The sequence below is a fragment of the Sapajus apella genome, unplaced genomic scaffold (genome assembly GCF_009761245.1).
Source record: "Sapajus apella isolate SASKATOON/1434 unplaced genomic scaffold, GSC_monkey_1.0 scaffold81, whole genome shotgun sequence".
Classification (NCBI taxonomy): Eukaryota; Metazoa; Chordata; class Mammalia; order Primates; family Cebidae; genus Sapajus; species Sapajus apella.
Genome location: NW_022437021.1, coordinates 1,012,696 through 1,037,337, shown reverse-complemented (window position 1 = coordinate 1,037,337; position 24,642 = coordinate 1,012,696). Strand labels below are relative to the sequence as shown.

General features: G+C 39.7%; 1 protein-coding gene across 4 annotated transcripts in view; it reads right to left on the bottom strand.

Annotated features, from left to right (window-relative positions):
* SLC25A13 (solute carrier family 25 member 13) overlaps positions 1 to 24,642 on the bottom strand; it is a 201,796-nt gene that overhangs the window by 152,836 nt on the left and 24,318 nt on the right. For all 4 annotated transcript variants that reach the window (XM_032252885.1, XM_032252886.1, XM_032252887.1 and 1 more), the window contains exons 2-3: positions 23,886 to 23,939; positions 10,640 to 10,782 (exon numbers count right to left, since the gene is read on the bottom strand). In XM_032252885.1, the coding sequence (XP_032108776.1) occupies positions 10,640 to 10,782; positions 23,886 to 23,939 (197 nt within the window). The remainder of the gene's footprint in view (positions 1 to 10,639; positions 10,783 to 23,885; positions 23,940 to 24,642) is intronic.

The following is a 24,642-nucleotide window of genomic DNA, read 5'->3' as shown; positions in this document are numbered from 1 at the left end:
GGTCTCGAACTCCCAACCTCAGGTGATCCACCCGCCTTGGCCTCCCAAAGTGCTGGGATTAAAGGCGTGAGCCACCCGTCCAGCCCAGAATGTCTCTTTTCTCTCCTACATTGTCAATGTTATCTGCTCTGGAGTGAGTCTTTCCCGCTGGCAGACATTACTTATTCACCTAGAAAAGACCCTCCTTCAACTTCCCTTTTCCCTCCAGTTATGGCCTTATTTCTCACCTTTCCTTTTCAACAAAACTCTCCAAGGAGGGCTTGGATTGGTAAGCAGGAGGAGCCCTGTAAGAGGCGGAGCACTATCTGTACATATGAATGAGAAGCAAAATCAGCACCCAGTCAGTAATCAACCCTTTCCGAAATTAAAAAGAAAAAGAAAACCCAGGCACCTGACATTCCTAGAGATTTTCTAATACATCAGCAACATAATACAAACCTTTTTAAAAATTCTTTTTAATTTACTGCTTGTAGACAGTGTCTAGCCACCACATTGCACGCACCCCCCTATGATTTCAGACATCAAATATTAACACAAAGTGAGTAATGCAAAAAGAAAGGGGGTTAATCAGACACCTTGAGAGAAAGGAAAAAAAAAAAACACTGATTCAATGAGAGCTGTTAATGAGGCTTTTTGTTTTGGTAGATTAATTTGGGAGTCTGATGACTAAGAAGAAAATCTAAGCTTCTCAGGTTACTGCTATTGATTATTATCAAGGATTTTTTTTTAATTGAATAGATGCTTTTGCTAAATTCTATAGTTTATGAATTTCAGGTGTGTATCTGAAATCTGTGTAAATCTATGTCTACCTTAATAGTATGGAAGACTTTCCTCATTAGCAAATTGAAAGTCCTTCCTTTATTGATTCCGTATTATCACTTGACAGATGATGAGCATTTCAGGCTGTGAACTGCTGATGTTTAAATATATTACCCTAATACTCTTTAAGTATTGCCAATTGTAAACCTCATTAACTCCCAGCATGTGGCCAAGGCCTGGATTTCATCACGACAACCTCACAAAGTGAAAACAGGTATATAAAAATGATTTTATCATCAACATTATTATATCCTCCCTCACCTTGTGAAATCTTTAAAAGACCATATATTTTTTTTCCAGAAAAAGAATAGCAAACCTAGGAAAGGCAGAGAACATGCTTTATTTCTATAAGCCACCCATTTCTAAGCTTTAGATTTCTTTTTTATCTTTTCTTCTTTGATGCCCTTATTCCTCATGCATCAAAAGAGGAACTCTCCCAGGACTCAATCTCTTTACTCTTAACAGAAAGGAATTAATTTAAGGCTGGGCATAATGGCTCATACCTGTAATCCCAGCACTTTGGGAAGCCAAGGTGGACGGATCACTTGAAGTCAGGAATTCGAGACCAGCCTGGCCAACATGGTGAAACCCTGTCTCTACTAAAAATAGAAAAATTAGCTGGGTGTGGCGACACATGCCTATAATCGCAGCTATTGGGGAGGTTGAAGCAGGAGAATTGCTTGAGCCAGGGAGATGGAGGTTGCAGTGAGCTAAGATCACACCACTGCACTCCAGTCTGGGTGACAGACCAAGACTCTGTCTAAAAAAAAAAAAAAAAAAAAATTATTTGAGGGATGTGATTATATTGCTGTCATTTTGGTACGACAAAGTGGCAGCGGGGAGACGAACAAGGTGGTATGGTAAATCTGTCAGCCTCATCACTAGCAGATTGGGATATCTAACATTTCTTTTCCAAAAGAAGCTCCAACTTCTGTTTGCACATGGAGCGCAAAGGGGTTCCACACTGGAGATGAAAGACATATGTGTGGTAAATTCCTATGTGACCTTAGCAAGCCAACTGGATCCCTGAGCCACCCGGTGCCCACCCCACAGACACTGAGTCCCTCAGTGAGACAGGCACTCAACAGCTCCAGCTTATTCTAGTCCCACGTGGTCTTCCCAGGTGAGAAGATAAGTTACAAGTGAAGACAATTTTTTAGCCTCCACTCCCTCTAATAAGACAACAGCCACTAACAACAACAAATAGAATGTTTGCAAAGATCAAAGGAAAAATTTTCACCTTGCTCTTAATAGATAAGTTGTGTGAACAATGTACAAAAATCTACTTAGAAAATATATGAAGTTTTATTCTCATTTTGAATGAAAAAATAATAATAATCACAACCAAATCTAAAAGGCACAGTTTAGTTATATGGTTCAATATCAGTAATAAGCTCTAGGCCCTGAGAAGTCCTTAGAGTCCCACCTCCTCCTCAAACCTGGGACAAGCCCTCTTCACTCATAAGGCCCATCAAAAACAAAAGGCTTCCAGCCCTAGACACTCAAAGTCTCCTCTCATCTCCCTTACAGAACTTCAGAAATTGATTAAACCCATCATTAAGTAGATTAAAACAGTGGAATGCAGGGAGGTCTAAACACAACAAAGAGTATTAACAGCAAATATGCTGTTACACAGGCAAATCATGCCAATCCCCTCATTGAAATTAGCCTTTGATGGCTCTCCAACACTCTCAAGATAAAGAACCCCAATCCTTAATATGAGGTACATGTCCCTACACAGTCCGGGCACGGCCCACCTCTTCCACCACTATGCCCTGCACTTCCATGCTCCAGGCATGTCAGCCTCTGCATTTCAAAACACAGGGCCTTTGCAATTGCTGTTCCCTCTGCCTACAACTCTCTGTCCTCTGTACTCTCACCTCCAACTCCCGCAGCTCAGATGTCACTTATGGAAAGACTTCCCAACTTCCCAATCCAAATGAAGCCCCTATTTGGTGTTACTCCCACCATCTCTCTCTTTCATAGCAGTATTGCAACAGCAATTCATTTATTTTAGGTTTCCTGATGAACACCCGTCTGCTTCATTAAATTAGAAGCTGCAAGAGAGCAAGCACTGTGGTTTTTTTTTTTTCCATTCACCATGTTATCCTCAATATACACAACTGTGCCAAGCACAGAGACAAGGCTCCCAAAACACTGCTGAATGACTGAATGGAAAGTGTTCAGAAAGAAGCTCCAACATGGAAGGCTGACCAAGGCACCCAAGGCACCAGCTCATGCATCATTCCATTAGAAACAAGAGTGCTACAGAAAACAGGATTTCTCTTAGAAAGCTGGAGGTGTTAAGGCCCTAAGTTCATGCGGTGCATAGGCATTTAACTTCCCTGCCCAGAGTTTCACCCAAACCCACACATAAGTGATATCTTTAGGAAGCAGCCATGCCCTCACAGAAACAGTTGACAACAGGGGTCTCTACCTGGAAAATGTCTGGATCAAGCCAAAACTACCACTAGAAAAAGTTTTTTTCTGGACCAGGCTGGCCCTTGGCAAAAGAAAAATTTTCACAACCATAAGCTTTCTAATTTCCCGGAAAAAAACAGCTACATGAGTGTATTCATTTCCTGGAGCCACTGTGACAAATTGCAGTGGGAAAATAAAACTGGTACACCAAAGAGGCATCTGCACTTGCAGGTTCACTGAAGCACTATTCACAACAGCCAAAATATGCAGTGAGCTCAAGTGCCCATAATAGACGAATGGATGAAGAAATGTGATATATGCACACAACGGAATACTATTAAGCCTTTAAAAAGCAGGAGATCCTGTCACTTGTGACAATATGGATGAACCTGAAGGACAATATGTTAAGTGATATAAGCCAGGCACAGAAAGACAAATACTGCATGATCTCACTTACACATGGAATCTAAAAAAGTAAAACTCAGAGAAGCAGAGAACAGACTGGTGGTTGCCAGGGCCTAGCCTGGGGCAGGATGAGGAAAGGCTGTAGGGTGATGTTGGTCCAACAATACAAAATTTTTGAGGAGTAAGCTCAAGAGACCTATTGTACAACACACTGACTATACTTAACATATATCGTATACTTGAAAATTGCTAAGAATAGATTTTGAGTGTTCTCACCACAAAAAGAAATAAGTATATGAGGTAATGACTATTCTAATTAGCTTACTTTAGCCATTCTACAATGTATACATATTTCAAAACATCATGTTGTACATCATAAATATATTCAATTTTTGTCAGTTAAAAAATATATAAACACCTGGGGCTACACTGGACTCAGGCCTATAATCCCAGCACTTTGGGTGGCTGAGGCAAGTGGGTTGCTTGAGATCAGGAGTTCAAGACCAGCCTGGCCAACATGGTAAAACACTCTCTACTAAAACTACACAAATTAGTGGGGCGTGGTGACAGATACCTGTAATCCCAGGTACTCAGAAGGCTAAGGCAGGAGAATTGCTTGAACAGGTAAACAGAGGTTACAATGAGCTAAGATTGCACCACGGCACTCCAGCCTGGGCAACAGAGCAAGACTCCATCTCAAAAATAAGACTTCCAACAAATGGCCAAATAGGAACAGCTCTGGAGTGCAGTTCCCAGTCAGAGCAATGCAGAAGTCGAGTGATCCCCAAATTTCCAACCAAGGTACCAGGTTCATCTCAATGGGAGTGGTTGGACAGCGGGTGTAGCCCAAGGAGGGCAAACTGAGACAGGTGGGATGGGGGCCTGAGAACTCCCCCTCCTACCCAAGGGAAGCCATAGGGAACTTTTCTGAATACTATGGCACTCCAGCTCAGATACTGCGCTTTTCCCATGGTCTTTACACACCCAGACCAGGAGATCCTTGCCTATGCCAAAACACCAGCACTGCAGGTTTCCAGCACAAAACTGGGTGGCCATTTTAGCTGGCGCCTGGAACGCTCATTTCCCTGGGAAAAAAGGGGGCTGAAGGCAAGGAGCCAAGTGATCTGGCTTGGCGGGTCCCACCCCCACAAAGACCAGCAAGCTGAGACCCACTGGTTTGAGATTTTCACAGCCAGCACAGCAGTGGGGGCAGGGGCATTGGCCATTACTGAGACAGTTCCAACCTTGCCTATGTAAACAAATGGCAGGGAAGTTCACATAGCAGCTGGGCGGAGCCCGCAGCAGCTCAGCAAGGCCTCTGCAGGCAGACTGTGACTAGACTCCCTTCTTGATGGGCAGGGCATCTCTGAAAAAAGGCAGCAGCCCATCAGGGACTTATAAATAAAGCCCCACCTTCCCGGGACAGAGAACCTGGGAAAAGGGGTGGTTGTGAGTTCCACTTCAGCAGACTTAAAAGTCCCTCCCCAGAAGCTCTGAAGGGAACAACAGAGCTCCCAGCACAGAACTTGAGCTCTGATAAGGGACACACTGCCTCTTCAAGTGGCTCCCTGACCCCTATATCCTAAGAGACACCTCATATAGGAGAGCTCTGGCTAACATCTGATGGGTACCCTTCTGGGATGAAGCTATGAGAAAAAGGAATAGGAAGCAATCTTTGCCGTTCTGCAGCCCCCACCAGGTGATTCCCAGGCAAGCTGAGTCTGAACTGGACCTCCAGAAGTCCTGCAGCAGAGTGGCCTGTTAGAAGGAAGACTGAAAAACAGAAAGAGACAGCTTCAACATCAACAGAAAGGATGTCTACTAGGAGATCCCATCAGAAAGCCATCAACTTCCAAGACCAAAGGCAAATAAATCCACGAAGATGGGAAGAAACCAGCACAAAAAGGCTGAAACCCCCAAAAACCGGAATGTCTCTTTTCCTCTAAGGGATCACAACTCCTCACCAGCAAGGGAATAAAACTGGATGTAGAATGAGTTTGACGAATTGACAGAAGCAGGCTTCAGAAGGTGGGTAATAACAAACTTCTCCAATTTGAAAGAGCATGTTCTAATACATGCGAAGAAGCTAAGAACCTTGAAAAAAGATTAGATGAAATGCTAACTAGAATAACCAGCTTAGAGAAGAACATAAACGACTTGATGGAGCTGAAAAGCACAGCTCGAGAACTTCACAAAGCGTACACAAGTTTCAATAGCCAAATTGATCAAGCAGAAGAAAGGATATCAGAGATTGAAGATCAATTCAATGAAATAAAATGAGAAGGCAAGATCAGACAAAAAAGAGTGAAAAGAAATGAAGAAAACCTCCAAGAAATATGGGATTATGTGAAAAGACCAAATCTACATTTGATCGGTATACCTGATTGTGATAGGGAGAAGGAATCCAAGCTGGAAAACACTCTTCAGGATATTATCCGGGAGAACTTTCCCAACCTAGTAAGGCAGGCTAACATTCAAATTCAGGAAATACAGAGAACACCACAAAGATATTCCTCAAGAGCAACCCCAAGGCACATAATCATCAGATTCACCAGGGTTGAAATGAAGGAAAAATTGCTAAGGGCAGCCAGAGAGAAATGTCGGGTTACCCTCAAAGGGAAGCCCATCAAACTCACAGTAGATCTCTCAGCAGAAACCCTACAAACCACAAGAAAGTGGGGGCCAATATTCAACATCCTTAAAGAAAAGAACTTTCAACCCAGATTTCATATCCAGCCAAATTAAGCTTTAAAGTGAAGGAGAAATATCCTTGGTTTATGGCTGCATCGCTCCAATCTCTACTTCTGTGGTCACCCTGTGTCTTCCTCTTCCCTGTTTCTGTGTCAACTCTCCATTTCCCTCTGTCTTCTAATGACACTTGTGATGAAATTTAGAGCCCACCTAAACAATCCAGAGTAATCTCTTCAGCTCAGAATTCTTGATTTAATCACATCTACAAAGACCATTTTTCCAAATAAGGTGCAATTTACAAATTCCAGGAAATCGGACTGGATCTCTTTGGGTGGCTATTATTCAGCCTATTAAGGTGAGTAACATAGAATTTGAACTACGACTTCCATTCCCGGGCTTTCATGAAATGCTTCTTAGTACATTTACCTAAATATAGTCAACAAATTGATAGGAAACCCTAATTTGATTATTACATATTACATACATGTACTATCACTCTGTATCTAATATGTACAATTATTACATGTCAACTAGAAATTTTAAAAATTACTGAGATGTTCATGGTTTTTGCAACTAAAAGGTTCATTATAGGGCAAAGGATTAAAGCCATCTAACATTTTCCCTGTCACAGTAAAACTGAGATTTAAGATAATACAAAATCTAAAAGAAAATGCCAAGCAAAAGAGGACTGTGAGATTATGAGAAAAGGCAGCTCAGAACACTGAAAAGGCCAAGGACTTGGGCACCTTTTAGCTACAAACTGCTTAAATACCAAGAGCTTAAGGTATCTCATCTATAAAACCAAGAAAACAAAGGCAGCCTTTCAAATCTGTCGCAAGCTTTTGAGAAAATATACACATTATGTTATATTATATATGTAAAATATATGTTACATTGTTATCACCCAATAAATGTAAGACTGTATTTTTGGAGATTATACGTTTAAAAAAAGAAAAAGCATGTCTATTAATGGGAAAGGGGATAAAATAAAAGGCAAAGTACATCAGAAGGTATTCCAATCATTTATTTATTTTTTAAAAATAGTTTTGCTCTTTCGTATACCTTGAGAGGCCTTCCAATTCTATCAAATAAAGGCCCATAAATATATTAATGTACATAGGGATCAAAATTTTCACAGACAGAGATACAAAATTTGAAAAACAAAGAAAAATCCTGTAATGTTAAATTTAAAAGGAAATGTCATTATGAACTTTTACTTTTTTAAAGTTTGTATATTTCCCAGCTCTTTTCACTGAAAAGTCAGAGAAGCAGTAATACCCTGGTAACAATTAGCCAGTGCCCAGAGCTTTGTTTCTAAGCACAATTCCCAAATAAAAGGAATCAAAGCTTCACGGTGGGGAAAAAGTGATTTCCAGGTCAAAGCCAGGAACAGTCCATGGTGAGCCTGGAACAACTAATTTGCCAAAAACAAGGAGTATCTGAAAGCTGAGAATAAGAAGCTAGCTTGAAGCCCTCCCACTGACCAGATTTGAGACAATCTGCATGTAAGAGAATAATGGTAATGGATTATAATATACAGAATTAAAATAAATAAATCCAGGAAATTATATTGCTATAAAAGATTAAAAGAAAAAGAAAAGGAGGAAGAGGAAAGAAAGTTTCCGTTTACCAAAGAATGCTGGACAATAAACAGGAGAAATTACAGGATTAGAAAAATAACTACCTTTTAAACATCAATATAACAACTGGGTGAAGAATCATCATGGATGCTAAAACCATTAGGTGAAAGGTTGCTGAAGAACAGGATATCCATGTGATCCTGACGTATCATCCCACAGACTACTCATGTAACAACAACAAAATGGAACCTTTACAAGAGAAGTATCTGGTTGATGCCAACTTCCTCAAGTGACCAAACAGCATCACCAATGCCTGGACAATATCCCTCCTGAGGAGACACAATCGGTAGTATAGAATAGCTCCTAACCAACCCAAAATTCACCCTGATCGAATCAGACAATGAGGAATCAATCAGGCAAGTCCAGAATGCAGAACCTTCAACAAAATAACTGGCCTGGATTTCAAAAGTCATATAATGAAAAACAATATAATGAAAGGTTCTGTTTTAGAGTGAAAGACACATAACTAAATGCAGTATCATCTTCAAACAAAAAACAAAAAAGAAGGAAACAAGAATAGGCAAAGAGCCATTTGAGGTAGAGAAGGGAGGTGAAGATATCAGATCTGCAAATACCGTATACTTGAAAGTTCTATATATTTAAATACGGACTAGATATGAGCTGATATTTGACATGATCATTAATTCTAAGTGTGATAACGGCATAGGGGTTATGCGGGAGAACGTCTTAGCCTCAGAAGATAAATGCTGAAATATTGTGATGCATACAGTTTATACTTGTGTTCCAACCAAAATAAGAAATTATGTGTATACATGTTTGTGTGTAGAAAATGTGTGCACACAAAGAGAGCAAAAAGATGGTAAAAAATGTTAATAAGTCAATCTAGATGAAGGGTACAGATTGTGTGCTCACTGTATTCTTCTTTCAACTTTTTTGTAGCTCAAATTTTTTTTCTGTAGTTTAAAATTTTTGAAGTTAGAAAAAACTGATCTCAAATATTAAGGCAGATAACTCATGGGGCATGTGAACTTGGTCACACTTCCTCTGCAACACAAGCCATTATAGGGGGTGAAAAAAGAACCAAATTTCCCACGGAAAAATGCTCACTGGGATAAATCTATGTTTTCCATAGTTTCAGTTTCAATGAACTAGTGAGAAATATACTCCAGCCTTTTCCTGTACCACCCTGCTCATACATTACATTGTCCTACCAAGCAAAGAATCCACCTTGGGGTAAGGGTAGAAAACAAAGGTAGCAAGGTTAAAAAGGAAACCTTCTGCTGCTGGAACAGAGAGAGAAGGCATAATCCAACAATCCTCCAGAATACTGCAGCAAGTAGATCACCTAATTCCCTGCCTGCTCCCTCCCAGTCATCAAGACCTTCATTTTACAGGAGGTTCTTTCTATTTAAAAAAATGGGGTGACAGGTGCATAAATAAGAAAAGGAAAGTGCTAATGAAAACTGAGAATATTTAAAGTACATAAAGATGTCATAAATGGGTTATATCTCAAACCGCTGCATGTGGGAAAATCAGACACATGAAGATTCCAATAAAGAGAGAAAATTCAGAGCTAGAGAACACCGCAAAGTGGTAGGTAACGGCAATCTGTCAAAACGATGCCTTCAAGCAGCAGGGGCAGAAGGCAAAGTCTCCTACAGTTTACCTAGAGAAGGAAGAAGGCAAGGTTCTTTACAGTTTACCTAGAGAAGGTTAGTTCTTGTACATTATACTTTGGCTATCAGCAGACATTGGTGTTTGATTAGCAAGAGTTCAGAGTTCAAAATTCTGTGTTTAACAGTACAAACCACTGCTTAAGGAAAACCCATTTTTAAAATGTAAGCAGAAGGTCTGATGCAGTGGCTCATGCCTGTAATCCCAACACGCAGGGAGGCCAAGGCAAGTGGATGGCTTGGGCCCAGGAGTTTGAGACTAGCCTGGGCAACATGGCAAAACCCCATCTCTACAAAAAAATACAAAATTTAGCTGGGCACGGTGATGCATAACTGTGGTACCAGCCACTTGGGAGGCTAAGGCAGGAGGATCACTTGTGCCAGAGAGACAGAAGTTGCACTGAGCCAAGATCATGCCACTGTACAGTGACACAGTGAGGCGTTGCCTCAAAAGAAAGGAAAAACAAAAAGTTCCAACAAAATGTAACCAGAGAAGACTGGTAGAGAAAAAAGAATCTAAAGGGATTTTGTGATGTGTCCTAATTAATTCTATATGGTACAGTGTTTCTCCTCTAGCTTTTGCAGAGTGCCTTTCTTTGGGCTTTGGAGTCACAGGTCAATTTTTAAAGGCAATTTGATCAGAAAGAAAGATTATGGAAAAGTCACATTCATAGAGCTATGTTGTACATTTAGTCACAATTTTACAGCTGCCTTGAAAAATACCAAAGGCATAAAAATATTCTCATATATCTGTACACTACCACCTTGATGACAATAATAGTTCTCCGAAACAATAAAGCATTCTTTAAACGAGTCAAATATACACATATTAATCCCCAACTTGAAACGATGATTAAAGGAAACTCTAAAGGTATTATTACTCAAATAATGTATTAATGATAGTAGTAAGTACAGAAAATGCTCCTAAGAGATGGGAAGGTATATATTTAATGACCTTTTGATCATTAGAGCAAAAGAAAGCTATTTCAAACAAAAAGAATTGAATAAGATAATTAAAAATAAACATACCCATCTTTGGTTTGATCCACCACTCCACTTAAAAGTTCCACAGTCTTTGGATTAGGCTGGCTTTCTCCAAAAATGTTCAAGTATCGAGTGACAAAGTCATTGGGGGACATAAAAAATTCACCGTTTTTCTCAATGCTTGCATACTGTTTAAAAAAAAAGAGAAATGATATTTTATGTATTTGATATTCAAAAGTATATAATCACGGGATTGATTTGTGAAAAAGCTGAAAATATCCAAATGATAAAATATCAGATATGATCATGTACCCTTCACAATGGCCATTATCTCCCAACACGTCAAAGAAAAAACAAGTCAAGTTTTATGTTTATAAACTTAACTGGGAGCAATGTTTTCCCACAGGGACATCTAGCAATATCTGATGGCAATTTAGATTGTCATAACATACGAGGAAGGGTGCTACTGGCTCTAGCGGGTAGAAGGAAGCCAGGGATGCTGCTAAACATCCGACAATGCGCAGGATGACTCTCTGCAACAGATGCTTCTCCAGCCCAAAATGTGGGCAGTGTCCAGGATCGGAAACCCTGGTTTACAGAAACTTGGAAAGACAAACTATGTCTTGCTTTTTAGCAAAGACACATAGCTTTTTTTCTTTTTAGGCAGAATTACGACGTCATGGAGGTAAACGACCTAATTATTTTGCCCTGTTCCTGCTTTAAGAGCATCAATGACACAAGAAAGGATGGCAAACAAGCTAAGCTGGAAAGCAAACTACTAAGTGTGTGTCGTCTTGGGGAATCTTACGGAGGGAGGCAGTGAATGCTGCTCTAGTTACTGTCCTTTCCATTCTAGGGCATTATGATGCAGAAATGCTTAGTAAGAATTAGGTGGCATACAACGCTTTCTCACAGTGTTCTAGGTCTGGTCTTCAATGTGATACATTCCAGCCTGGATAAGAGGAAGTCCACTAATTTCTGTTGCATGGAGCCCCAAGAGCAGAAATGCTGAGAAACGGCATAGGATCATGTGGTGTCCTTATGGAGCAGGAGACAGCCTCTTGATCCTGGGGACAAAACAGTGACGTGGGGATGGGGAGGCAAGGGCAGTGTATCTGCAAGAACAAGCCTAGCTGGGTGACAAGAACCACACTGGTAGCCATAGTGACAGAGGGTGTGCAGTGACGTGCCGGGGTAGTGTCTCCCCTCTCTTTCTAATCTAAATTAAGCCTGATTAAAACTGTTTTTAAAAGTAACTTCTTATTTTTACATTTTAATTCCAATGCAGACTAAGGCTTTGCTCAGATACTCAGTAATAATAAGGTTTGGAGTCCCCTTGGATCTGGACTGTGCCTCTTACCACCTGAATGGCCTTAGGTAAGTAACTAAAGCTTTTGGTGCCTCTGATTTTTCATTCATAAAATGGTAGAACAACATTACCAGCTTCATAAGATTGATGCTAGAAATAAATGAGATAATCAAGTCATATACTTAGCACAATGCCCTATACACAGTAAGTACTTTATACTAAATAAAAGTTCTATAGTATTGTCTTATAGTTAAAATTTTTTTAGCAAACTACACAGGAAAGGCTCAAAGATAGCCCAGTGATCCTACTATTCTTCAGTTAGCATTTAATTTTACTTTTTAGAAATGTAATGAATTATATTTTGATTTTCCTGAGCCAAAACAAGATGAAAATATAAAGGAAATATCACTACTAATTACAGCAATCCTGTGACTTAGGAGTTATACCTAAGTTTGTCCCTGATAGTGAATAATTTATTTTAATATATAATTTAACTTTTCTCCAGTAGACATTTCCAGCTTTTTGTATTTTTAAGTAAAGCTAAGGCAGCAAGCTTTATATATAACATTTGTCCAAATTCCTGGCAATTTTCAAAGGCTAGGCTCCCAGAAGAGAAATTGTTAAGTCAAAGGAGAGGAACTTTTGGGCTCTTCGTACTTATTATCACATTGCTCTCCAGAAAAGATTGTACCAATTTATACTCCCACCAACAGTGTGTGAACATGCCCTTTACCCGCTTTGGTCTGTTATATTTATTGCAAATATTTTTCCAGTTTGACATTTTTATATAATTGAGTCTACAGAATTTTTTCTCCTTTCAAATTTCTTCCATTACTTTTCTAAGCTTAGACACTAGTTGTGTTAGTCTGTTTTTACACTGCTAATAAAGACATAGCCAAGACTGGGCAATTTATTTAAAAAAAAGAAGAAGAAGAAGTTTAATTAACTCATAGTTCCACATGACTGGGAGGCCTCACAATCATAGCGAAGGCGAATGAGGAGCAAAGTCACGTCTTACGTGATGGCAGGCAAGAGAGCTTGTGCAGGGGAATTCCCATTTTAAACCCATCAAATCTCGTGAGACTTATTCACTACCAAGAATAATATTAGGGAAACCGCCCCTATGATTCTATTATCTCTACCTGGCTCCACCCTTTAAATGTGGGGATTATTTATTATTTAAATGTGAGATTTGGATGGGGACACAGCTAAACCATATCACCAGTCTTTCTTTATTTCAAGACTAAATATCAGGGAGTTTCTCTGAGCTTTTTAAAAGTAGGTTTTATCTTTACCTTTAAGTTTTAATATATTAGTACTTTATCTTTGTGTGTGATTTAAGGTAAGAATCCCCCAATTTTAATTTTTCTACTTAATCTCTTGGTTGCCCCAGGAACACAAAGCAAATCATTTTCTATTCCTGGTCTTTAGGATGCCATGTTTATTACATACTCAATTATCATACGGTCACCAGGGAAAGGCGTGACAAAATGGCTCCATCTGCAGTACCAGTTCTGAGGAGCTGCCAAAGGCTTCCTAGGGCCAACGTGTATTCTGAGGCTGACCCACACTCCATGGGAGAATGCCAGGACCAAATGACAGCTCTTGCCATCACTGCAGAAATATTTCAAAACTATCCTTTTCTTTTCTTTGGTTTTTTTTTTTTTTTTTTTTTGAGACAGATTCTCACTCTGTCACCAGCCTGGAGTGCAGTGGCTCGGCTCTCTGCAGCATCTACCTCCCAGATTCAAGCGATTCTCCTGCCTCAGCCTCCCGACTAGCTGGGACTACAGTGTGCAGCACCACGCCCAGGCAGTTTTTGTATTTTTAGTAGAGACAGGGTTTCACCATGTTGTCCAGATGGTCTCAGTCTCTTGACCTGGTGATCCAAGTGCGTAGGCCTCCCTAAATGCTGGGATTACAGGTGTGCACCATCGTGCCCTGCCAGGACTATCCTTTTCAATTGACTTGTCTACTCTTACAAGATTACATGCATCTTAGTTGCTACAACTATAGGGAAAGTTCAGTCAGGACGGAATTTTTTCCTGTCTTTTTCACTGCTTTGTCCTCAAATTCCCAGACTGGTACCTGATAGATAGTGGAAAATGTTCAAATAAATATTTTTTAAAAGAATGAAAGGTTTAAGACAGAGGTTGAATTATTTTACTCTTGGAAATTTTCTTGGCCATGATAACTCCTTGATTTTCCACAAATTACCTTTAGAATCATTATCACGTTGTTGCTCCCTAAAAAAATTCCTCTGAAAAGCAAAATAAAACGATGCAAGGCTGGGCACAGTGACTCATGCCCATAATCCCAGCACTTTGGGAGGCCAAGGTGGGCAGATTGCTTGAACCCAAGAGTTTGAGACCAGCCTGGGCAAGATGGCAGACCTCCATCTCTACAAAAAATACAAAAATTAACCAGGTATGGTAGTGAGTGCCTGTAGTCCCAGGGGGAATGAGGCATGACAATTGCTTGAGCACAAAAGATTGAGGCTACAGAGAGCCATGTTTGCACCACTACACTCCACCCTGGGCAACAAAGTAAGAAAGACCCTATCTCAAAAAATAAAACAGAAAACCTACAATGCAATACCATGCAATACTCTCAAGATAACAAAAAAGAATAATAAGCGATGGCAAAAATGTGGAGCAAATGTTTCTCACACGCTGATGGTATGAGAATAAAGGAGTAAACCATTGTAGAAAAATGCTGGGCAATATCTGCTATAGCTGAACATACACACAACCACAAGCCCAGCAATTTCAACGAGAAGTGTATCTCCAATAAAGTGTGCATATACAAAAAGACTATATGAAAATGCCCACAGCAGCATTATTTGTAATATCCAAAAACTTAAAAATAACACAAATGTCAACCAATAGGATACATCAACGGCCTGATGAATTCATACAATGGAATACAGCACAGCAATAAGAATAAACTAGCTCCAACTACATACAACAACACAGACAAATCCTATAAATAAAGAGAAAAAGAAAAGAAACATAAGAAAACTTACAGTATAATTCCATTCACACAAAGTGAAATCAACAGGCAAAACTTACATACAGTTAGTTTTAACATACAGTGACCAGAATTCAGACAACTGGGTGCCCTTGGTGGGTGCTGATCAGAAGGAGCATCGGAGAGCCTCTGGGATGCTGGGCCAACTCGCTTTCTGAGTATTCATGGGGCTGTACATTTGTGATGTGTGCATTCAATTTACATTTCAACAGTTTACATTTTAAAAGTCATTGAGAGATATTATCACCTTCATTTTTTTAGATATAATAAAGAAATTATTTCTTAAATATAAGAGTGTGTTAATCTGGCAAGAAACAGTTTTCTTCCATTTGTAAAACCAGCTCATCACCACAGCTGGGCAGTCTGCTCTGTGATTTAAGTAAATATGTCAAAAGTTGCTCCTTAGGATTGATGGACGGAGGCCGACCACAATAAAAATATGTACAAGGGTACAAACAAACGCAGCTCTACTCTCCCTGCAGCAGTGAGCCAAGGATCCCTGCAGGGGGAACAGACTACATCCTTATAGCCACCACATCTTTAAAATGTCATTAATCTTTCTTTGGGAATATTTTTCAGTAGCGACCTGAAGCCTCCCTCCCTTGCAATTTTCGGGATTTTTGATATGATTAAACATACACTTAGAAAATGGGAAGAGTTTCAGGATTCCTTGTACAACCTTGTATAATACTTATCATCTTCACCAAATGCCACCACACCCAGTGAAGATGATAGCAAAGAAAACCAGAAGGAATCTATCACTACAAATGCCCATTCCCCAGGTCCTATCTGGCCTGCTCAGCATCAGTCACAGTAAATTGATAAAGGTTTGTAAGCTGTGAATGAGCCTGGGTAGAACCATAATCACCCAGCTGCCCATTTTGCCATAAATCACTCACATCCTGGGACTGAAGGACAAATTCCCTATGCTATTTTCCAACCTCTGAGAAGGTGCAGAAAACAGGTCGTTGCATCTGCCCATCCTTTACTTCCATTCCCTGTTATAGGGATGGAACACAGTATAATTAAGGATTAGAATCTGGATTGGGTATTTTATGTTATTAGGGAATTACCATGAATTTTATTAGGTACACATGGTATTATGACTGTGTAGGAGACTGTTTTTATTATTTGAAGTTCATGTTAAATTATTTAGGGTGAATTATAGTGATATCTATTTATGTTAACATAAATCAGTTTAAAAATGTATAAACTAATATGACAAGTATTACTTTAAATTAGATGGTGGTTATGTGGGTGTTTTCTATTTTCTGTATGTCTGAAAATTGTCACAATAAAGTTAAAAATATATTTAAGAAACACAAATGATCAATAAATTTATTGCTCTATTTAAAAAACGGAAATTTTAAATAAGTTACAATTTTTCGACCAACAGATTGGCAGAAAGTCTTTTTGTTGCTGCTACAGTATTTTTTTCAGAATAATCTGAGTTGATATAAAGTAGGAAATGTATATTTCCATGTTCCCACCCAAACTATATATTGAAACAACCTTCATGAGAGCAGTCTACCAAGGGGAATCACAAGCCTTAATATGTTCTAAACCTATTCTAACCCAATGGTGCCACTTTTAGGAATTTATCCTAAGAAAATAATGCTAGCTATATGCAAAAATGTAGGTACAACGCTATCATTACAGTGCTGTTATGATAGCAAAGCAGAGGAGACAACTAAACATCCAATCACAAATAGTGGTTTGATAAATTAGGGCAAAACAGAAACAGCCATATGTGGGAATATTATGCAGCATTAAAAATATTTTAGAAGGCTGGCCGGGTGCAGTGCCTCACACCTGTAATCCCAGCACTTTGGGAGGCCAAGGCGGGCAGATCACCAAGTCAATCGTTCAAGACCAGCCTAACCAACATGGTGAAACCCCGTCTCTACTAAAAATACAACAATTAGCCAGGCATGGTGGTGCACACTGTAATCCCAGATACTCAGGAGGCTGAGGCAGGAGAGAATCGCTTGAACCAGGGAGGCAGAGGTTGCAGTGAGTCAAGTTGCCACTGTACTCCAGCCTGAGTGACAGAGTGAGACTCCATCTAAAAAAAAAAAAAAAATTGTGGAAGGCTTTTTTGGCTGGAACCATCTTCTTCCAATAATTCGCAAACATGACGAACAAAGAAAAAGAGGATAGGCACCCAATATATGTTCTCTAGGCCTTTTAGAAAACATGAAGTTGTTCTTTCGGCCACAGACATGCGAATCTACAAGAAAGGTGATATTGTAGACATCAAGGAGATGGGTACTGTTCAAAAAGCAATGCTTCACAAGTGTTACCATGGCAAAAGTAGAGGAGTCTACAATGCCACTCACCATGCTGCTGGCACTGTTGTAAACAAACAAGTTAAGGGCAAGATTCTTGCCAAGAGAATTAATGTGTGTGCTGAACACATTAAGCAATCTAACAGCCGAGATAGCTTCCAGAAATGCATGAAGGAAAATGATCAGAAAAAGAAGGAAGCCAAAGGGAAAGGTACCTGGTGTCAGCCTGCCCCACTCAGAGTGCACACATTGTGAGAAACCACGGGAAGGAGACTGAGCTACTGTAAAGTCTTCCCTATGACTAAATAGATGTTAAAAAATAAATGAAAGACCTCTGAAGTAGAAAAATGTTTCTCTTCATTGAGTACAAGCATGGTATCCTCTCCCCCAAAGAAATATTTACAGCAAATTTTAATTGTATCCTAATTCATTGTATAATGTATTTACTATTCAAATTTAATATATTTCTTGCCAAAACACATGAGGTAGCTTATTGTGCAAGAAAATTACATAATTGGTTAGAAAACAGCCAGATATTATTTATGACATTTTTGTACTGGTTTAAAAACAGTCCATCTAAATCATCAGGGAAGAAATAAAATAATTCACACACACAAAAAATGTAGAAGCACATTCAATTATAAGAAAAAGTATTTGTAACACAGCAGGTAAGATAAAAACTAGATATAAAACAATATTTTTTTCTCTTAAGGGGAAAAAATGTATATACATACAGTGACACATAGACTGAGAGAAAAATAAATACATAAATATCTGCATCTATCTTACTATGCAATGATCACAATTTACTTTTGCTTATATATCTGCCTTTTAAATTTTTAACGAATATAAAATTGATGTGATAGAAAGTTTTCCAAAAAAAGAATTAGTTGTTTTTCAAAATTTGCCTACAAACATTTTAAAGGTGGATATCATGCTTTTGTTGACAGAACAATTATAAAAATCCAAGTGCAATTCACTATGTTACTCTGTAATACGTCTTGTTTCTCATCCAGCCTTTTTTCCCAATTTTCCCACCTTTCACTACAGAGAGTTAGTTACTTCAGACTATATACTTCTAAACAGTTGATGTGGTCTGGCTGTGTCCCCTCCCAAATCTCACCTTGAATTGTAATAATCCCCATGTGTCAAGGGCAGGGCCAGGTGGAGATAACTGAATCATGGGGGTGGTTTCCCTATAAGTCTCACGAGATCTGATGGTTTTATAAATGGGAGTTCCCCTGCACAAGCTTTCTTGCCTGTCACCATGTAAGACGAGACTTTTTTCCTTATTCGTCTTCCACCAAGATTGTGAGGCCTCCCTAGCCATGTGGAACTGTGAGTCAATGAAACCTCTTTCCTTCATAAATTAGCCAGTCTCGGGTTTGTCTTTATTAGCAGCATGGGAACAGACTAATACAATATTACACCACATCATCTCATTTTCTTCCAGGAGCTACTGGCTCCCTCTCACTTTCTCTGTTCTTATTACTGGCCCCTCTCTGCACCCAGGCTGTATTTCCTCTCTGCTGTCTCTCATGCATTTTAAAAAATCAGTCATCTTCATCAAATATTCCTTCAAAGTGACTCTAACTTGCCATTCTCCATTCCCCTGCTGCCACAACCCTAAGGCTGCCTAACTTGTGGCCCTGATGCACCAATCAAATCTCACACCCACCTCCTCAACAAAAAACTTGGAATGGTTCCCACTGCTTAGTGGAATGCCAAACTCCCAATTACCTTTCTAATCCTATCACCCACACCTTGTGATACTTCGCATACTTTGAGACACAGAGTTGTATCTAAATAAGCATTTAAAGGATGAACAAGACTCCTTCAACCTGGAGAGGTTGTTTTCTCCCTGACTGATCTTCAGACTTTCCCTTGAATGTGTTCTTCTCCCACTTGTCCCTGAAACTCCCCAAGGCCTCTCTCCTTGGGGCCTTCCCTGACCACTGCCCACAGCGGGGGGCTGCTCCTTCCTTCCACCTCCTACAGCATTTGCTTTAACCATAATGTGGATCCTGGAAGTATTCTGACTTACATTCTTTGTTACCTCCTTCGTGCCTATCAATCTGGTCTATATAAAATCTGAGCTCCTTTAAGATGTGGTCATTGTTATATACCTCCCACTCATGATGTTTTATTTAAACTGTAGGCATATAATATACACCTGTTTAAACTAACAGGAAGCAACATCGAAAGCACTAGGCAAACAGAAAAACGCATGTCAACATTTATTCTAGAAACAAAATTGACTTCCTAGACTTTAACTTCTACATGTAGATGAAACATTACCTGTCACTTGCCACAAGAACATCCTGCATAAGAAAACATCTGTCGTATGCCTTAGCCCAGCATGTTTTATACCAAGTCCTGTCCTGACTACCACCACCCAGGACCCTGTGCCCTGAGCCAGCCCAAGGGTTTAGCCATTCCCTCTACACATGTGGCACTCTGACAGCTCTTTACTTTGTATGTGTTGTTTTCTTTGCCTAAAAAGGTCTTCCTTTGCCAACAAACCCTTCTCTACCTTCTCCATCTGGTAAATACATACTCATCTTCAAGCACAGTTCAAATATTACCACCTCTCCATAACTTAATGACTCTCCATAGAAAGATATAATTAGTCCACATCATCCTCCTGCTAATTAATGCTGTACAATACTTATCAATCATTCATGGCTTTTGGGGTTTTTTACACTTACACACAGTTCTCACTCTGATATTTATGGACAGAAGACATGGTGTATGCACTGATATATACCCAAAGCCATGACACTGTACCTAGGTACCTTCAAAAAAAACAGTGGAACTGATTCTAAATTCTCAAACAAACGAAAAAGCCACAATTGGGTTCATTTTAATCCTCCAGGAACCCTCTTATCTGGCTCAGTTCCACTGGCTGTCACTGATCCTCAGTGCTGTCAATATTCCTGCTACCAGTACACCTAGTGTGAAGGGTGCAATGAAGCTCCCTTCCATCTCTCAAGCTACAGAAGAATTCTCTGTTTACATAGGTTAGCAGAGAGAAGGTTGGGATGCTTCACATGGAATTTTTACTAAGAAGAAAGTCAAGTCAGGAAAAAGTCACAGAAAATCAGCAAAGTAGACAGGTTTACAGAATGCTTACTGCTGATCCATAATTAACTAAAAAGCTTGGCCTGGCATAGTCCCTGCATTGCTGTGTTTCCCGTTCTTCCCCTCACCACAATACCATCTGTGATAAATGGTACATCTGATATCCTTAGCATGCTAAGCCAAGGCAGATTTGTGTTAGTATCACACCATACAGGCCTGGTGAGATCACCAGAACTTTTGCCAGATCCACAATCCCTTCCACAAACTGCTGACTCCTGTTTTCTTCAGGTATGGTCCCCCCAACGTCATCTCTTAGGACGCCAAGCCAAATAAACCCTTATTCAAAAGTCACATAGTCCCAGCCACCCCAAGGAAAGAGAGTAATTCCCTATCTGTCCCAAAGATTCCACCCCGGCCTTCAAGTGCGCTTAAACAGAAACACTACATACAGGTGTCTCTCCAGAACTCTGCATGGAATTCTCATCCTCTCTGGGTCTACCTGATCACTTAGACTCTCTCCCAGTAGAGTCCTGCCTGCTGCTGAAAGTGGATGTAGAAACTGACAAAGATACGTTGTTCCAAACTAAGGTCTCGGCCTAGCTTCTCCAGGGATCATATGGCCTCAAAAGGTGGACACAGCCTTTAAGTGGAGTCTTGTCAATAGATCACACCAACCAATGAGATTCTAAGATGCATTCTATTGAGACACCCTCTGAGGTGTTCCCACTTCCTGTTAGAAGGATGCCCGCCACTCTTGCTTGCTTAGGAAACAGAAGTAACATATAGGTCCTGAGTTCAAAAAACGATGATGACTTTACCAGCTTAAGTTAATGAGCTACTTTCCATTTTTCTAGGCTCTTTGGCCCCCCCATTTAGTGGTTCTTTGGCACCCCATTTAGTGGCTCTTCTACAAGTGGTCTTTCAGATTTCTATCACTGGAGTTTTACAGTATCAACAGACCTTAAACACACATACGAAGAACTTATTCGTTCTCTCATACAGAGAATGGGACCAGGGTGGTCCCAATATGTACAACAATAGATAACAGCTCAGGTAAGGAACAAATGCTTTTCTGTTTTCTGGACTTTCATGCTCCAGAATCCTTTTCCACCTTATAAACTCTATATTATATTGTGGCCAGATGCGGTGGCTCACGCCTATAATCCCAGCACTTTAGGAGGCCAAGGCGGGCAGATCACTTGAAGTTAAGAGTTCAAGACCAGCCAGGCCAACATAGTGAAACCCCATCTCTAATAAAAATACAAAAATTAACCAGGCATGGTGGTGCACACCTGTAATCCCAGCTACTTGGAAGGCTAAGGCATGAGACTCACTTGAACCCAGGATTGCACAACCTACACTCCAGCCTGGGTGACAAAGTAAGACTCGATCTCAAAAATAAAATAAAATAAAATAAAATAAAATAAAATAAAATAAAATAATGTTATACGGTATTGTCCCTTCTGGGTTAAAAACAAATTTATAAAGAGACTTGCTTTGTTTTAAAGAGACAGGGTCTCACTCTGTCACCCAGGCTGGAGTGCAGTGGCATATCCATAGTTCACTGAAGCCTCAAATTTCTAGGCTCAAGCAATCCTCCTGCCCTAGCCTCTCACTGATATTACAGGTGTCCAGAATCCTGATTTTTTATGTATAATTCAAGTCTCCTTACAAATGTATCCTTTTTTTTCCTCCCCACAAAATTATTCCTGCTTTTAATCATTTTCTTTTGGAGTCTTTATTCCTCCTTTACTTAAATTATTACTTAATTTCAAGCATCTGCTGAAGACTATATAACATATCAGATGCAGGACACCTTTCATATAGGTTACCTCACTGAATTGTTACAACTTTAAAATAGGCTTTATTATAAAAATGTTCAGGCCAGGCGCAGTGGCTCATGCCTGTAATCTTAGCAGTTTGGGAGGCTAAGGCGGGCAGATCACCTGATGTCAGGAGTTTGAAACCAGCCTGATCAACATGGTGAAATCCTGTCTCTACTAAAAAAACAAAATTAGCTGGGCTTGGTGGCGCATGCCTATAATCCCAGCTACTCGGGAGTTAGAGGCAGGAGAATCACTTGAATCCGGGAGGTGGAGGTTGCAGTGAGCCAAGATCGCACCATTGCACTCTAGCCTGGGCAACAAGACTGAAATTCTGTCTAAAAAAAAAAAAAAAAGAAAGAAAAGAAAATTTTCAAACATATACAAAGTAGAGAGAACAGTATAATAAACCCAATATTCCCTTTCCCAATTTCAAAAGTTATCATCATACTGCCTACTTATTTTCCTCACCCGACCAAAGCTAGATTATACAACTCCTTAATATCAAATATCCTGTCCATGTTCAAAGCCCTTGACATCTCAATTAGTTTTGATAGTAACACACTGTGATGAGGTAAGGGAGGCTCACAGATTTAATAGCTTTCTACACCATATTCAGTACACACCAAATTTCTCATTTGACACTTTGGTCCTCTTTCTGTACAATTCAGGTGCCATTTCATAATGTTTGGAAAGACAAACATATATATATATATATAGTATGTGTGTGTGTACATATATATACACACACAGACACATACATGTAAAATCTTACAAAAGCGACATTTTCTTTTTTGAGTACTTCAATTTCAGCTGAATAACATAAAGGTGTTTCAGTATCTGGAACCTGAGACAGACTTTTATTAATCATTCACTGCCCAGTGTCACAAAATATGTAGAAATATAAGACGCCAAGTATAAGACACCAACTTCTATGGTGTCTGTGGCATTCTAGTATTTACTGTTATCCATACTGGAGCCTCCTCCCAGAATACTGCAGTCATGATAAAGTGATGAAAATGATGATGATAACAACAACAATAGGCTTCTACCAGGGAGAGACGGGATAGTCCCACAGGTGGGTGAAGGATTACTGAGATGTTTACAACGAGCTTTAAACTTTTTAGGAGAAAAACGGTACAGGTCAATCCTGGAAAAGTAAATGGGCTGCAAAACTCAATACCTCAGTAACTGCTTTTATTTGCATACCTTACACCACATGGGATAAAAGAAATTAAAATATAAACCATGTTGTCATCACAATCATCTACAAGCTAGTTTCCTAAACATTTTTAAAAAGCAGATGTATTTGTAAGGCTCTCCCCTCTTAAGACGCTTTGGGATTTTTTTGTTTGTTTTACCAGGCTGAGTCTCGCTCTGTCACCCAGGCTGCAATGCAGTGGCTAGATCTCGGTTCACTGCAACCTCCACCTCCCAGGTTCAAGTGATTCTCCCGCTTCAGCCTCCCGAGTAGCTGGGATTATAGGTATGCGCCACCACACCTGGCTAATTTTTGTATTTTTGGTAGAGATGGGGTTTCACCATGTTGGCCAGGCTGGTCTCAAACTTCTGACCTCAGGTGATCCGCCAGTCTCAGCCTCCCAAAAAACTGGTATTACAGGTGTGAGCCACTGCACCCAGCTGACACCTTGAGATTTTTAAAAAACCTAACAATGAAATAAAGAGCTATTTGAAAAAAATCATTAAAAGTTATAGAACACAAATCAAATAAGAAACAAAATAGATTCCTTTATACTGACCTTCAAAAATATTGTTCTAAGCTCAGCTGGATCTGCTCTCTTGGTTAAAGCCACCTATAAATAAACATAAAAATGTTTATGTTATTACAACAAAGCTGAGAAACCAAGCTAGCAGACTAAATGAAAATAAATCCCAGGTTAGAAATTAGTGCATTTCATTTCTGTACTTAAATACCATGTTGCCCCAGTGCATACTATGCCCCCTCTACATTTAAAATCAGACTCTTTATATAGCTTCCAAAATGATAAAATTTTATGCAAGGAAATAGTAGTAAAAGCTCTTAATATCTAATGTTGACAGTGTATCATTTCTTAAAAAGAAGCAAGAAAAGTTGAAACATTGCAAACACCTGGCATTTTTTACCTATACTCCAGCATAAACTATGCCCTTTCACAGGAGAATATTAATATACAACTATTTGTCAACTACGCAAGAGAAGATATTTCTTTTTTCTTTTTTTTTTTTTTTTTTTTTTTTTAGACAGAGTCTCTCTCTGTCCCCCAGGCTGGAGTGCAGTGGTGTGATCTCAGCTTATTGCAACCTTCACCTCCCAGGTTCAAGCAATTCTCCTGCCTCAGCCTCCTGAGTAGGTGGGATTGCAGGTATATACTACCACTCCCAGTTAAGTTATGTATTTTTAGTAGAGCCAGGGTTTCACTATGTTGGCCAGACTGGTCTCAAACTCCTGACCTCAAGTGATCTGCCTACCTCAGCTTCCCAAAGTGCTGGGATTACAGGCATGAGCCATCATGCCCA